This window comes from Excalfactoria chinensis, chromosome 9 (genome assembly GCF_039878825.1).
Source record: "Excalfactoria chinensis isolate bCotChi1 chromosome 9, bCotChi1.hap2, whole genome shotgun sequence".
Lineage (NCBI taxonomy): Eukaryota > Metazoa > Chordata > Aves > Galliformes > Phasianidae > Excalfactoria > Excalfactoria chinensis.
In genome coordinates this window covers 1,987,708-2,003,778 of record NC_092833.1, presented here as the reverse complement: position 1 = coordinate 2,003,778, position 16,071 = coordinate 1,987,708, and the positions used below count along the sequence as shown (strand labels likewise).

The 16,071-nt window shown below is 46.0% G+C and overlaps 1 protein-coding gene across 1 annotated transcript; it reads right to left on the bottom strand.

Annotated features, from left to right (window-relative positions):
- Window positions 1-190: 190 nt before the first annotated feature.
- On the bottom strand, window positions 191-15,998 carry UBE2G2 (ubiquitin conjugating enzyme E2 G2). The gene is made up of 6 exons (XM_072344477.1): window positions 15,852-15,998; window positions 11,254-11,289; window positions 11,114-11,159; window positions 5,905-6,023; window positions 3,918-4,058; window positions 191-2,129 (listed from the first exon to the last, which is right to left on the bottom strand). Exons 1-6 carry the CDS (start codon window positions 15,892-15,894, stop codon window positions 2,017-2,019), a joined length of 498 nt encoding a protein of 165 aa, XP_072200578.1. The 5' UTR covers window positions 15,895-15,998; the 3' UTR covers window positions 191-2,016.
- Between the last annotated feature and the right edge of the window lie 73 nt (window positions 15,999-16,071).

The window sequence follows — 16,071 nt, the reverse complement described above, 5'->3', positions numbered from 1 at the left end:
ACCAGAGATAAGATACTCTCCTGGAAAGCCCTGACAACTGCATCAAGTCTTCCAGATCTCTAAAGCATCCCCAGTGTTTTACTTGCATTACCACAAACTCTTCCACTCCATTGGCCCACAGTGAAACTGGACTCTTGACCAGCTGTTTACCCCTTAAAAGCACTTACTGCAATACATTTGAGCACGTTCATGAAAGGAAAAAAATATATATAATCACTTTATTTTCAGAATACAGACTAAATCCCACCGTAAAATAACGAGCAAACACACGTGAATGAAATACTCTGCACTCCAAAAGAGCCCCAATTTGCCACGTCTGCTAAACAGTGTTTGCTCTGCGGTGCACACAGCTCTCCAACAGCAGCTGAGGTAATTGCAGGAGCTACGCTTCATATATTACAACCCCCAAAACCACCCTCATTTTGCATATAGATGCTACATTTTCCTGTACGCCTTGAAATACTAGTTAGGTACAATACTATCTTGTCATCTCTGCTCCCATGCTAAGCTGGGTCCCCCTCACACCAAAGCGACAAGAATTACTTCCACAGGGGTAAGCTCAGCAATACAAACTCTGAATTCAAAGATGAGAAAGGTGGCACCCACCAATATGCAGCCTGTGACTAAGCAGCGTGCGCAGCATGATGGAAATACTGACGAGTTCAACACACACACACACACACACAATCTCCTCTGTAAAGCTTTCTGCACAGCGCAGCTCCTTCCACTCCCAAGCTTCTCCTAGAAAAACAGCCCTTCTCAAATGGAGCTCATTTAAAGCAGCCAACAACATTTGATTTCACGTGCCGTCAGCGGGCTCTGCTGCTTGTAATAACTTAGAGAAGATTCGCTTTTAAACAAGAGACTCACTTGCAAAGCACAAAGGTCACTGGCAGCTCCTAAGCAGCTTCACAAAGCACTGCAGATTGTCATCTCCAGCCACCAGAAGTGGCTCTGCCATTTTAAATAAGCATCTTACCATCCAGAGAACACAGCTGGGTGACTCCTACTTATTGCATTCAGCATAAAGAAGTGTCACAGCCCGTATTACAAAACCCATTGGTGGCAAAGACTCCTTCACCTGAAAACTGGGTGACCTGGGCTGTGATGGCAAAGGCCAGCGATGCGTCATTTTCTGAGCATCTAAATGGCTACAGGAGAGAAGAGCTGATGTAACTGCAGAGATATCTTACATCCCCCAAGGAGCAGGAACAACCTCACTGCGTTTTCAGGCTGCAGATGACATACCTAGGGCTCACGGTGAACCTGACCCAGTATTTAAGAACCCAGCCTTTACATCTTGCACCTCTAACTGAATGTAAAGCTTACACTGAATGTCTTCAAGGAGCAGTAAAGCAATTCTTGGGCTTTCTTCCAAGCAACTGAAAGGCTCAGTACAAATTCACAGTGTAACGCAGGAGTACCAGCCAGCTGCTAGAAACGACCATGTGGATCTTCAAGTTACACGGTGCTGAATCACTTCCTATGTTAAACCATTCTGGCTACAACCCTGTTTTACAGCTTTCTCTGGTTAACCAGTCTTCAGATCGGTTCTGACTGCAAACACTGTCCTTAACTTAGCTGGTATGATAAGACTGATAACTATTTTGTCTACTGGTGTTCCCAATGCAATGCTACCTACACAGATGTAAATCTAATTCCTCCAGCAGGTGATCTAACTCAGGGCTGTTCTCCAATAGCAGACTGACAGAAGCAGGCTGTAGATTGCAAAGTCTCCAAGCTTTCCATACCATGAAGTGAGGTAGCAACAAAGAGCCTTTGAAACAACATTGCTCCCATTATTTTCCCTAGCAATAAATCCCTTTCCCATAAGATTCAGTGAGTAAACTAGAGGCTTCTGTGCAGCAGCGGAAGCAGAAAAGAGATGGTAAATAAATAACAAAGGATAAGAACTAGATCGATAGTTTAGCAAAGTTTTCCTTTTTGGTACCAGCACTGAGCACTGCTCTTTTTCAGGTGGAGAGAAATACAAAACACTTCAGTCTTTTTGTGAGCTTAAAGTCCAAGTGACTTCTGCACAATCTGCTTGGCAATTCTGTTAAACTGTTCTCTGTCTTCCCGCCACATCTTGGAGGCATCTACATTGGCTCCACTTTCATCGTTTGGCTCTGAAACGAAAGAGATGGAAAGGTCTGTGTGCAGGGGACTGAGCAACATCAGCTCATTTCTTCAGCAACGTCTCTGCACTGTCACTTCCCCGTGGCTCTGGTATACTTCCCCTGCTCTGCACTGCTGAAACACCATTAAATGAATGCCAGTTACAGCTGACGGACTCCCTAACAGTTCTCATTTAACTGATCACAAAAGAGCACTGCAGCAAGGTAGGCTTCAGGCAAGAAACAAGTGGCAGAGAAAGACTGTTTCACTTTGCTGATGCTCTGGAGAGCTGAGCCCCAACGTGCAGACAGAATACCACTGTGCGTCACCAGCAGTGCTGTCAAACGTATGTAAAACTGCACAGTGCTCTCTGCTACGTATTTGTTCTGGTTCTGTGGCTTCGCAAACACAAAGCCTCACAAAGCAGGCCACCCAAACAGGCTCTGCCCATCTTTTGGATGGTTTGTTCTATTAAAAACAAAACAAAAAACACAACAACTCATCATCGAATGTTTTCATTTCTGCAATATCTTTCATCTGAGGATTTCAAAGTGCTTTACAAAGTACACTAAGACCCTGCAACTCCAACACTTCTTTTTGTAGAGGGGTAAGCTGAGGCATGGGATTTTTCAGGTTCACGGTCAGCATGCAGCAAGACAACTGTCACAGGGTTATACAAGCCACTAAGAACATACTCTGCTCATTCTGCTACACATTCTGGTCCAAATACACAACTCAGTTCAGGGCAGACACTTTAGGTTGACGTTTCTCTCAATACAATGCTGCTGACCCTTAAAGCCCAGCCAGCAGAATAGATGCGCAGGACACCCCGTTTAGTAAACTCAGGTTTGCTCTATTGGCAGATCCACAGCTGAGAGCTCGCCAGCAGCCTGGAGGAAGATGATGTTTTATACTAATTCCTCCAAAAAGCCATAGGGAAAACAGGATTAGAGAACAAGAGAGACCAGATGATTCCCCAGTAGAACAGTCTAGGTAAGGTTGTACAACAAGCCATGATCCTGGAGGGCACAGGGAGCGCAATGAGGCACTGGTCTCTGGACAGATTCCATCAGCAGGTTGCCATTTTGAAGCTGACACAGACACAGATAAGAATCTTTTGAGTGCTCTTTGATCAGCTTTGATGCTTCTAAGACCTAAACTTTCATCACTCCAAACTGATTCTTGGGGATGCGCTTCTGCCTTTTCAGGCAGTTCAACAGCACTGTCCACAGCGTGGAAAAGATCCATCCGTCAGGAAGATGTGCACAAGAGATCTGATCCATAGTTCTTGCAGGATTTAAAGTAAGAAGTTACGCTGACTGTTTTCACCACAAGAAGGCTTCCTTTATATCAGAGATGGCAGAACAGGGTACATTTCCCAGGCTGCCAAACAGAAATCAAGGGAACCGGAAGGCGAATAGATGCCATGGACTCCTATCTAGCATACTGATTTATCTGCCTTATAACTCCCTTCAGCTGCTAAAGCCAAATCCATTTCTGCTTTATTCAGGAGCAGCTGAACTTTAGGACCCATTGCCTGACCATCACCCCATATCTGGCTGCTGCTGACCAGAAGGAACACAGTGCAGTTGTCAGAAAGCTGGAAATACCCATTTAATAATTCAGACTTTCCCCTCCCCGATTATTTTAAGAAAAATGGCTTATTGATAAATAAACATGAGGGCTTTAATACTCTGATTGCTGTCAAGTAGCTTAAGTGTGAAAATACAAGTAGAAGCTTCAGGTGTGTATCAAGCAGAAGCTAGCTGAGCTCTTGCTAATAAAAGCCCAGCCCTTACCTGCCAGCATGCTAACGACAGACAAGAGGATCTTCTCCACACTCTGCACAGGACTCCACCGCTCAGCGCTGCTCTCGTATCCCATGGGATCATCCCCAGGAGCGTGAAGAATAGAGATGCAAACTCTCCCATCTGGGTAAACTGTGTAAAAAGTACAGGGGATTGACTATTACTCCAAGGAAACACTTGGCCCATCTACATCTTTTGGGCTTTGCCTTCATACGACTGACACAAACCCAGTTTAAAATTTCCTTTTGCTAAAAACCCAAAAGACAAAAATCTAACACAAACTTCTGTTAAACAAATGTACAAATCATCCTCCCCAAGGAAAGCCTGCTGGATAAACTCAGATCACTCAGCAACCAATAAGAGGTTCCTTGGAACAAGTAAGAGCTGCAGCCTGGTGCAACAAGCCTGGCATTAGTGCACAGCCATAGCTCCAAGCAGCTGACTAGTCCTACCTAAATCACAGGGTAACAGTCATACATCACTGAACGCATGCTGGAATCCTCCATTGGACCATGACTGTAAAAAAGAATTAAGCAAACTTCTCTGCTGTTAGTGACCTTGAATTTTCATTAACATGACCCAGCATCATAGAAATGCCCATGTGTGTGCAGCAGCTGAGTCAGGCTGCTTGGGCCTCTAGTAGCCCACTCCTCCTGGCTATTCTGCATTCTGTCACACAAAGCAGTTCATAGCAGAGATCTGCAAGCCAAGCAGAGAGCTAAAATAGCAGCACACTGCATGGATGCAGACCTGTCCCACCAAGAAGTCTGGGTGAATTAACCCAGCTGGAGCAACAAATTTGGCCATGCAGTTTCCATATGCTGCTGCAGACATCTGAGCTGCAAAGGTGACACTGAACTGCCTTGGGCACTTGTGCACAGTTCTGTGCTGTGCAAACAGATGTGCCCCCATGTGAAAACAAAAATATGGGCTTGTTTGTGGATTAAATGGGCAAGAATCTGTGTCAGTAGTGCTTTGGGAAGAGGAAAGTAGAGGAACTTCAAGTAAATGCAAAATTCCTTGGAATAAGATAATACATAAATAGCTTTCCCAGCTGAGACTAAGACTTGCATTGTACATACGTCGGAATGCCAGCTGAGAAGGAAACCCTAGGCAGCAGGGTAGTGTTTGCTGCTTATTGTTCGCAAGTGGCAGAGGCCTAACAGCCTCAAACGTGGGTCCAGCTCATCAAATCTGGGTGATGACAACAGTCTCATCACTATCCATGCTGATTTGGTAGATGTATTAACAACTTGACAGCAAATGCCAGGACTGACTCCAGGAAGTAACACTTGGGGCTGTGAAAAAGAGCTTTAAGGTTTTTATCAGTCCAAGGCAAAAAGCTGTACTCTTTGTTACTTCAATTCCTTCCCCTGAAGTCCCAGGAGAAATAAAGCTCAGGTACTGTCAGCTCTAGAGTTGCAGCAAAAAGGCCAGCAAAGTCTTTAGTGTTGAGGCCTGCAAATGTGCCAGCTGCATGGATGGAGCAGCCTGGACTTCAGAAAGATCATGCCTCTGTTTAAAGGGAAAAAAAGCCATGCTGCCAGCTAAAGCTGCATCCAAACTTTGGTCAAGATGAATACATTTTCACTAGTTAAAGTAACACAAAACTACCTAAATACAAACCACAGAGCAACATTGGAAAGAGTCCGTATTGTTTTACTAAATCTTACATTGTGTACAAAACATTTACCTTTCGACTGTTAGTGCAGTAGTTACAAGTATTCCTGGAATGCTCTTCAAGGCAGTGGAATTGTTGGAATCTACTGGGCTGTTTAACATCATAAGGTATATAAGGATTAATGTGACAAAGAGAGAGCGACCCTAGCAAAGAGCAGCACTGCTTTGTAGCTGCAAACGCCTACTGAATGGATTGGGAGAGCATCACTCATCCCTGGGTCAGGATGCCTGCTCTCTCGCTGCAGAAGCTGTTTGTTTATGGTGTAAAAGCCCCCCGCTCCCCATGCATCAGACTCACTGTTTGGATGGAACATCTCACACGTGAACCTCATCTTTGGAGGACTTAGTGGATAGTCAAGTGGGAAGCTCAAAATAGCAGGGAAAACCCCATACTCGAAACAGGTATCTTCAGGACCCCTAGAAAGAGATAAAAAGAGATTCACACGAGTTACATATATTTCTTTCCCCAGCTTCTCGTCTAATGAGATGTCTTAGGTTTGGGTTGTATCATCTACTCCAGAATACTAAGAGTTAAAACACTTTCAGCCCACACCTCATAAACTTAAATCCAAATATGGGGTTTGGGAGGGAATGGGGGGAAAAAATATAAAAAAAAATATCAAAGCTTGCACAGTAAATTACTAGGAAGGTCACAACATGGCTTAATTAGCAGGGTGTGTCTGGCTATAATTGGAGTATCTGGCTCCAAGGCATGTTCCAGGATTTGAGTGTCTGCACGTCAAGAGAAGGCAGAGGCAGGTGTGGGACTCCCCGTGTCTTTGAAGATGCTGTTAGGCTGCAGAGACAGAGATGTCAAATGCTGCAGCACAAAAATAGCCTATAAAACCTCGGAGGATTCAAACTGCCAGTATCGAGTGCAACCACACGATGTTTTGTGAAAATAAAATGCAGCCCAGGGACCATAACTGCCAGATGCAGGACAGCCCGGCTGCTTTGCAGACCTCAGGCATTCAGCCCCCCCTCCCTCGAACATACACAGAGAAGAAATAACTTCATCAAGGCTCCTGCAGAAACATTTCCTTCTTGTGTTCAGCATCTAGTTCAAAGCGTGATAAAGTGAGCATAGAAAGACAACTATCTTATCCTCTCTACACAAAACGTTTTTGGAAGGTAAGCAAAAGAGTTTGTTTCGTGTGATTTATTCCAACTAGATGAACCACCTGGAAGTCATAAAACAAACTCCATCTCCCCTGATTGGAAAGATCAGAAAACAGGCTTCGTCACTTAACATCTCAGCCAAGGAAATCTCATGTCTTTATTAGAAAGCATTAGAAACGAGGATTCTATTGCCTTGGAAGCCCTACAGAGGGTCACTCAAACTCTGCAATTCAGAAGGCTTGGCTGGCAGATAAACCCAAGATCTAAGCACTTTAAACTGGAATATTGACACAAAGTGAGATTAGAGAAATGCAGCTACATAAAACATCTCAACCCTGTATGCTCCCTTTCTGGTCTTTTCCTTAAATTTAGTCAGGATTCAATATTCACATCTGAGGATGAACTGAATGCATTTTTTTTCACATGGATTTTAATTCCAGCTGCATTTTCAAGGCTTATTGTTGAACTTCTAAGGGTATGTACATACACGCATTAAAAAGCTGGTGGGTGTCTTCAGTTCTGAGAGCAAACACACAGCCTTGAGGGCTCTTCTGTCAAATACGTTAACCCAACACGCTCCATTTTAGGCCCTGCATTAAGACAGCATACTGCTTTTGTTTCAGCCATTCATTGCTGCCAGGGTCAACTTCAAAGAAATTATTAAAGTTAATCCAAGACAGCGTTTGCAACTACAAAACATTCTGAAGATCACAGCGGTTCAACTTACTGCTTTCAGTTCTAAAAGGATTATCAGCAGGACCAGCAAGGCAAAGAGCATGGTGCTTCTGCAGTCACACCACCTGCTCTGTAGGGATTTCACAGCACAGCACATCACACTTTCAGGACCTCTGGGCCTTCTGCTGGGATTTTCCCTGAGCTTCTCCCCCTGATAAGGACTGCACCAAGAAAAGCCCAGATCACAGCAGCAGCATCTTTCCCACTGAGCCAACAGCAAATAACCCTTTCCCCCATGGGATGCCCTTCTGCAAACTTCCCCTGCACACCCAAACTGCAAGCCTAAGGGAGGTGCCAAGGGCAGCACCAAGCCTAGGAAGGGCCCAAGCCATTGCTGGTAATGAACATTTTCTTCCCTTTAGTCCTCTTTAGTCTCAAGGATCACAAAGCTCTATTCCTACCATTCTGTAGCATGAAAATCAGCATCTAGTCAGCTGCCATAGCACTTCTGTATTATTCTTGGTGTGGCCAGGCTGGATGGGGCTTTGGACAGTCTGATCTGGTGGGAGAGCAAAGGGCTGGAACTGTATGATCCTAAAGGCCACTTCCAATCTAAGCATTCTGCAGTTCTATAACCGCACAAGGCACTGAAATGCAGCAGGAACCAAGAGCAATGCTCAGCTAGGATCAGACCAACTGCCTTACATCTGACTCGGTCATTGTGCACTGCGACCTAAGCAGCCTTCCTTATCCTCCACATGCATTTGTTTCTTTCCCATCCCTTCTTGTTCCCAGCAGCTATGGCAAAGACATCGATACGAATTCCAGGAGTTAACAAAAGCTGTGTTATTCCTGCAGTGCCTGTGCTAAATGTAACTGCGCTGAATCCAAAGCAGAGCAAAATCGTGCTAGGAATAATTCCTGTGATACAAGACATTATATGAAGATTCTAAACTTTGTGAGTTTGATGTTGCTTAGGCAAGGGGAAAAAAAAACAAGGGTAGTATCTGCCAAAACAGGAGGGAAAACTGAAGTGATAACAGCAATTAATGCCATAACCATGGCTTCAAGTACATTTGTAAGTGGTTTCTCATTTGTTAAAAGAGGGTGGAAAAAGATGAAACCCCACAGTCATCAGATGCTGCAGAGGGGAATTCCGTGCTAGAGGTCAAAACTTGGTCTTGAAACATTAAATTCACGAGCTTGCATAACATAACACAGCCTGTCAGACCTCACGCAGTGTCAAGGCACTGAGCTGATAAACTCCATCCACGTGCTGGAGCTATTTATCACCAGAAATGAGGTACCTGGCTGCAAAGGTTTGGCTTTTGTAAATACTCCAAGTCAGCTACTGTTATCAGAAGGAAACACTTTAAACCAGGCTGTAAGCTTTCACTATTCAGAAAAATCACCACCTCGTATTTCAACCTACAGCTCTAATCCATAAGCATAAGAACCGTCCTATAATTCAGTCATGTCAATGCAGAACACTCATGTTCAGCATTTATCCAGCACTGCTGCTGCAGGCAAGAACATCACGAATACAAACTAGTTTTGTTATTATATATAAAAACAGCCTTTAAAAATAATCCCTGGGCCAAGTCTCATATTAGTCTCTGTACCATCAACCAGCCCACCTCCAGATAGAGAAATGGGCAATGTCTTTTCCTCTCTTAAGTCCCTTTCTTCAGTTCTGTTTGCAATGATGTACTCTAGCTTTCTAGAAAGTGCATGGAGAGAAGAATAATATTCTGTTCTGTTTTCATTACTACAGCACTTATCTACCTTGTGCATTTCATCCCTCTCCAATGCAAGTCAACCTTACTTTAATCACCTCATCTGCACTTCTTTCAATCCCACAGTCTCACACAGCACATTTGAGATTACAAAACACTCAAGAAGATTATCGCAAACATAAACAAGTCGTGTAGCTGGCTTTCCAAATGTACTCAAACATGTTTACCAATAGGGTTTTGTAAAGAGATTAAAGTAACCCAACCTGCTTAGGGTAAACATGTTTCTATTGTACCACAGCTTCACGATTTAACAGATCTTAAAGTATAACTTTATTATGACACACACACAATTCAGAAACTAAAAGCACCTCCGCCTCTCATTTAGCGCCGACAAAGACCTGAAGCTCAACACTCAGCACTTTAAAGGGCTTTCAAGTCTGCAAGCAGATCCTCTGCTGTTTAAGAATTTGTTAGGGGAAAGATCAGAAAAAGGTATTTTCTAGGCAGAGAACACCAAGTATTCTGCGTGTCCCCCATGCAAGCTGTCATCAACCACAAAATCTCTGTTGCTAGAAAGCAGTGATGGACAGGAATTTCCTTCCACATTCCAAGAAGAGCAATAAATCCTCTGGAGTTTCTTAACACCGAGCAACACGCAGCTTCCTGAGCTAGCAGTGGGTCCATCAGAAAAAGCATGTTTGAGAAATGTGGTAACTGTCCCACTTACAGAACGAAAAGTAAGATTCCATGGTTGCCTAAGGCAACAGGTTCTGACTGTAGTCATCTACCTAATTCCATGGCTGGTGTTTATCTTCAGGAGACTGAGCAGCCAGGAAGTGCAACCTGCTCCTCACAGGATGTCTTGCTGCAACCAGCCCTGTGTCGACTCACAAACAAGTAGTGGTAATCCAGATCTATCTACCAAGGATTAAAATAACTTAGAGCCTCAAGCTTGCAAGAAAGCAGGATCACCCACACAGCTCGTACAGAATAGGTGACACACTACAGCTTGATAGGAACGGCATTGTTTCTGTGCCAGCTGCTTTTCCACTCCAGGACAACACTCTCCAAAGGGTCACGCAGAACAAGGAGCCGTGCTGAAGGCCTGACCTGTGCCCAGCCCCAGTCAGGGGCTCTTACCAAAGAGCACAAGAAAAGCAGCAGAGAGTGGATTAGCCCAACCAACAGGTTATCAGCTGCAGGACTGGAACTTCCTCATCTCATTGTTATGCGTGCGAATTGTCAGACCTGTTCTTTCCCCTCCAACAAATCTGCAGAACTTTTATCTTGTAAAAATCACCACGCACCCAAAACCCCCCAAAGAAGGTTACAGGCAGCACGAGCAACGTAGTAGAAGTGAGAGAGAAGAACCTGCAAACTGCTGGGTAAGACCTTGTCTTTTCAAGGTAATTTCAGCTGTGAACAACTAGACTCATCAGCTCAGGAGCAGAAGGATTTCAATTTCAATGCTATCTCAGATCAATTCTCTTTCAATTTTCCTACCATAAGTTGAATAGTAAGTAAACTAATTTTAGACACTGATTTTTTTTTTCTCCTATCACTGATGGTCTATCTGACCATTTTGCTCCTCTTAGAACTTGAGGAAACCTGTCCTGTATTTGCAGTTGAGCAATGTTTGTGTGATCTACAAGCAATTTATGGTTTCCTGCAGTGTTTGTATACACAGTATAGACAGTTGAGCCCAAACGATGACTCTCGTAAAATCTGCAAGTTACGCATGCCAAGTGTTTCTTATTATGACACCTGCAAGACAAATCATCACTTAAGCTGCCCCGTCACACTGTTTAAACTCCAAATATACTTCCCAGTTTGGATCAGAAAAGAAGTTTCCAGCCAGAGACGGGCCAAAGTCAATACAATGCAAAACTAGGACGGCTTCTTTTTAATATCCTTGTCCTCCCAGAGTTACACATAGAATACAAGTGTTGTTTTCAGAAAGAGACAATATTGACTCACATAATCAGAGCTTCCCACTCAAAGAAGTTTTCTTCGTTCATAGGACCTACGAGGGAAAAAAAAACACCATGAAATGATGCTCAGAGCTGCCAGAAAGTAAGGCTCCAATTTCACAGTACACGAGCTGCCCGGCATCTCACCTGCTACTATCCCTTCTGGTGGGTTCAGGGTCAGTTCTGTAAAAGAAAAAAGACAAGGAATGTTAACGCAGCCTGAGAAAACCACAGGAGGAATCTGCTGGCCTTGCTTTTCTGAGCTAGGTTTGACATCCAAAAGGTCCACGCAAGACCATTTTCTAAGCAAAATGATTGCAGAACCATAGAACGGTTTGGGTTGGAAGGGACCTTAAACACCTTAAATAGGGAGGTTCCACCTCCCTGCTGTGAAGGGCTGAACACAGGGCTTCAGGTGGGGCTTCACAAGGGCAGAGAGGAGGATGCTGGCCCCAAAACCTGCTGGCCATGCTGCTTTTAATATAGCCCAGCATACAGCTGGCCTTCAGGGCTGCAAGCACACACTGTCCCAAAATAGACCCAAGGGACATCACATGGACACGGGGCTTTTGACCACAACAGTTTCAGTGCAACCATCCAGCTAAACTGAGCAGTCCATCCATCACATCCATATCTCTCTGTTTTAGAGACAAGGACATTGTCTGAGGTCTTGTGCTTTTTCAAGATCTCTAAACTTGTCTTTGTCTTCCCAGTGGAAGGAAATTGGGAAGGAAGGCAAAAAAAAGATCCCTTTTCACAAGCATGGAGCAATGTGCTACTGGGTATAAAGCTATACACTCAACAACCCAAAGAGAAAACAGGTTGTACTGCTATGGCCTATTTTGCACTGACTTAGACTTCACAGCATATCCACACAAAACCCAAAACAAGACTAAAAGGTGAAGGAGCAGAAGCAAAGAGATAATGACAAGTGCCTCTGTTCTGCAGATCTAAACCATCTCACCCCATGCAGCCTGGGAAGTGCAAGTTGAAAGAGACCAAGGGCACAGCTGTGGCTGCACACAGCATGCTCTGAGTGAGCCACCCTTGCTCCGTGTAGGAAACAGCTACAATTCCCAATTCATCAGTGAACTTCTACCAGCAACTCGCACCATGCAACCACAGAGCACCACATGCGTTCTGCTACCTGAAAACAAGCAGCAATGCATCACCAGGGAAGATGAGAAGTCATGAACTGCTGAATGAGAGGCCTAATGTAAATCCTGCTGGGCTGTAAATGAGAGCTGTGGGTAACAATGCACAAACCAGAACAAAGATTTTTGTCTCAAAGCGGTGATGGATTCAAAAGCCATTGAGATATGCTGGCAGGAAAGATAGCAAAACCCTCTGGCTCACTCAGATTGCCATCAGCTTCAGCATAGATCCAAGTTCAAAAGAAGAGCAGCAGATTGGAGGTCAGTACCAGGGCTGAACACATCCTGAATATGAGAACAGGGACATTACAGAGCAGGTTTTTCCAGCTTGTCGGTGGGTTTGCAGCAGCTCTGCTTCTAGATAATTCTAGGCAGATGGAGATGCCAAACCTGGGAGCTCCTGAAGCTATTTGGACCCATCTTAGGGCTCTTTCTTTAAGGGAAAACAAACAAGACCCCACAATTCTGCTATTTCCCACAGTTTCCCCTGAAAATCCAGGGAGTTCTGATATTTCAGACCCTGTGCTAATGGGACAGGACACACAGGGACTGGTAGCTGTGCTGAGGGGTTCTGTACAGCTCTCCAAGCAAAGCCAGGTGCTGGGAATCACAAGGCAAATCCCTGGAGCAAGGAACCCAAAGGGCAATGGAAGCTTACTTCTTCACTTCTCCCTGCTCACCTCTGCCCTTGGACACCAGTCAGAGGTTTCCATTCTGAAGGACCAGGCGAGGTGGTAACTGGGCAGTGAATGGGCTGTTGTAGACGTAACAACGGGCACAGGAGCTTTGATTTGGAGGAGGTATTAAGAATGAAGAAAGGCCTTTTAATCATGGATGGACACATCCTACTGCATGGTTTGCCTAGAAACACGGAAACGGGGTGCTCTGCTTTCAAGAGCTGCAAAGCATGAGCTGCCAGGAGCTGGCATGGCAGTAAATGCTTCAGTCCCACTGCAGCATCCAAAATAGGGCAAAGTCCCAGTCAGCAGTGTATTACTGGGGGCCTCTGAGAGAATGGGGGGATGAACAGGCAACGTGGCAAAAAGGGGAAAAAGGAAACTCAGAAAAGGAATCTTAATAAATACTAAAAATAAAGGTGTTTGAAGTAGCAATCGAAGAGGAAGACAAAGCAGCAGAGAGGCTTGAGGAAAAGCTGAGGCTGGCAGGTAAGGCACTGGGCATTCACACCCCACCAGAGCCACTCTGGGGTGTCCCAGGAGCCTGGGTGGCTGCAAGCCCTCTGCCATGCACATGTGGCGAGCGCATGTGGGAGCAGCCCATGGCGGGCGGCCCACCAGCTGCCTCAGAACAATGCCTGTCTTCAGCACTGGGAGCAGTTGAAGCTTTGCATCCTCCTCAAGGCATCCCATTCGGTTTGCACGGCGGTCGTGCTGCCCACAGGGGATTTGCTTCCAAATGCAAACACAATGAAGTCCCAGCTTGCAGCAGAGGAGCTAAGCCTTGCTTTAAAGCTTTGCTTTTAAGCTGAGACCGAACGAAAGGGAAAAGCTGGCACAACCAAAGTGGAAACATGGGACAGATTTGGGTGCACACAGGCTCAGTGCCTCCGTTCCCATTTCACTTCCCCACCCCTGCTGCTCTGCATGATGCAGATCTGCTTGATCCATAACCTCCTGGTTTTAACCCTGTGCTGCTCCTAGCGATTCCTGCCAGAGTTCCAACCCACTACTCGGTTACCTCTTTGCTTTTCTGTAAGCTACGCGAGACCAAACACTGCACGTTCTCTGCACCTACAGCTCCGACTGAGTGTCTCCCAAGTAACCCATTTTAGATTTAAAACACACAAGATACCTTCAAGAGCATGCAGCAAGGAAATGGTAAAGGCAGAAGCAGCAGGTTTCCTTAAGTCTTGCAAGCATAAGCTCCTATTGAGAGATTAATTTCAGGCTTTAATACTATTAAATATTCTAAATTTAGATTCTAACAAACATATCCTCCAGCAGGAACTACATGCTTTTTTATATCTGATTTTTGAAAGCTTTATCTACGTGAGTATAAAAACACTTCAATACGTGAGACAGCAAACAGCTGTCAGCCTCCAAACAAGCAAACAAAGCTCTAAGTGAGGTCAAAAACAATGAATCTTGTTAGCGCTTACAGCCACCTTCTCTTCAGCTCCACCTGGATGGGAACACAGTGCCATTTCACAGCACCTCCCAGAGGGAAGTAATGCTTTTCTGTTCCACCAGGTTGAAAGCTCTCACAGCACCAAGCATTTTTCACATATACATGATGCCAGCCATGAAGACAGCACGGGGCCATGCAGGTGACCAAAAGAACTGGAAGCTCTGCTTTACTTCTGGAATTCAGCTCTGCAGAAGGAGTGCTGTGCCCTCAGTCACAGCGTGTTGCTTTTGCCTTTCATAACGCTCTATCCGACTACTGTTGGGAAAGTATAAAGGAGAATAATAAACAAGATGTTATCTCGGTTCATGTCAAGTGCTGCATCAGGACACGATGCAAAGAAGATTCACACAGTGTCTGCCTGTAGCATTAAGTAACATCCTTCTCAATGTTATTTAGTTAGTATCAGTTTTCTCTTAGCAATTGATTCGCATATAGAGTTTTAGTAAGATCATGGAGCTTCCCAACCATAAAGTATCAGAACTATTTTAGGGACAGAGGGGACTTACACAGACAGGAGAGCAGACAGGAGCAGAGACCAGTCCTGCTATGGCTGGTTTTCAGGTCAGTGCTTTGGGATGACAACAAAGAAAAGCACAGTGACTAGGACACTACATCAGCAGGCCAGGGCTGGCTGTCACCATCAGATGGGTTAGAGCTCATGCCCTGCAGGATGCCCCAAGACCAAGCACAGGGTTTTGTCTGAAAACATGTACCCAGAAATACTCAGTCTGGTACAGGCTGAAGCCATCCACCAAAGCAAAGTGAGAACCCAAACAGTGGATTTTCCCCTATCCTGGTGCCTTCTGTTACGTGAAAGGCTGGAAAACGAAAGACCAAAACCAACTAACCAAAAAACAAACTGTCTATCTCGAAAAAGAAAGCCGCTTTTGGTCATCTCATCTCACCCACCAGCTGCGCACTCCTTCACCTTTTGGAGTCGTTTTGGGTTTTGTGTTCAGATACCAGTAAGCCGTGCCCGCCGCCATGGAGCTGTGCCGTGCCCTGTGGGGGCACAACCTCTCCCTGCCCCCTCCCAGCACAGCTCCATGCTGTGCTCCGTTCCCTCCGGCCCTGTCGCTGTCACACAGAGCTGAGCTCAGCGCTGCCCATCTGCTCCCTGCCAGGAGCTGCAGCTGCCACGAGGCCTCCGCTCAGCTCCTGTGCTCCGGGCCGAACCCACCCCGTGCCCTCAGCACCGCTCACACACACAGCGCCTGCAAACCCTTCCCAAACCCTTCCCAAACCCTTCCCCGCCCTCCCCTGTACGCTCTATCGCAGCCGCCCTTCGGAGACCGGCCTCAGAGCCGCCCCTACCCCACACACAGTCTGCAGGCAGTGAGGCCGCCCCACCCGAAGATCCTCGGCCCCACAGCCAGCCCTCCTCCGAGTCCATCACCCCGCCGCCCCCAGCCCGCAGCATCACGGCCCCGCCCCGCTACTCACGTTTGTATTCAGCCATCAGCCGCTTAAGAGCAGTGCCCGCCATGGCGCGGCCCGCAGCGCCCCGGCCCGGCCCCGCGCCGCTTCCGGGCGGGCTGGAGGAGAGGAAGAGGGTAGGGGGCGCGCTAGCGCTCCTCCTCTATGGTGCGGGCTGAGTCCTCCCAGCGCAGGCGCAGTACCAGTTGTGGGCGGGGCGAGCTGCGGCTGTGGGCGGGGCTATGTG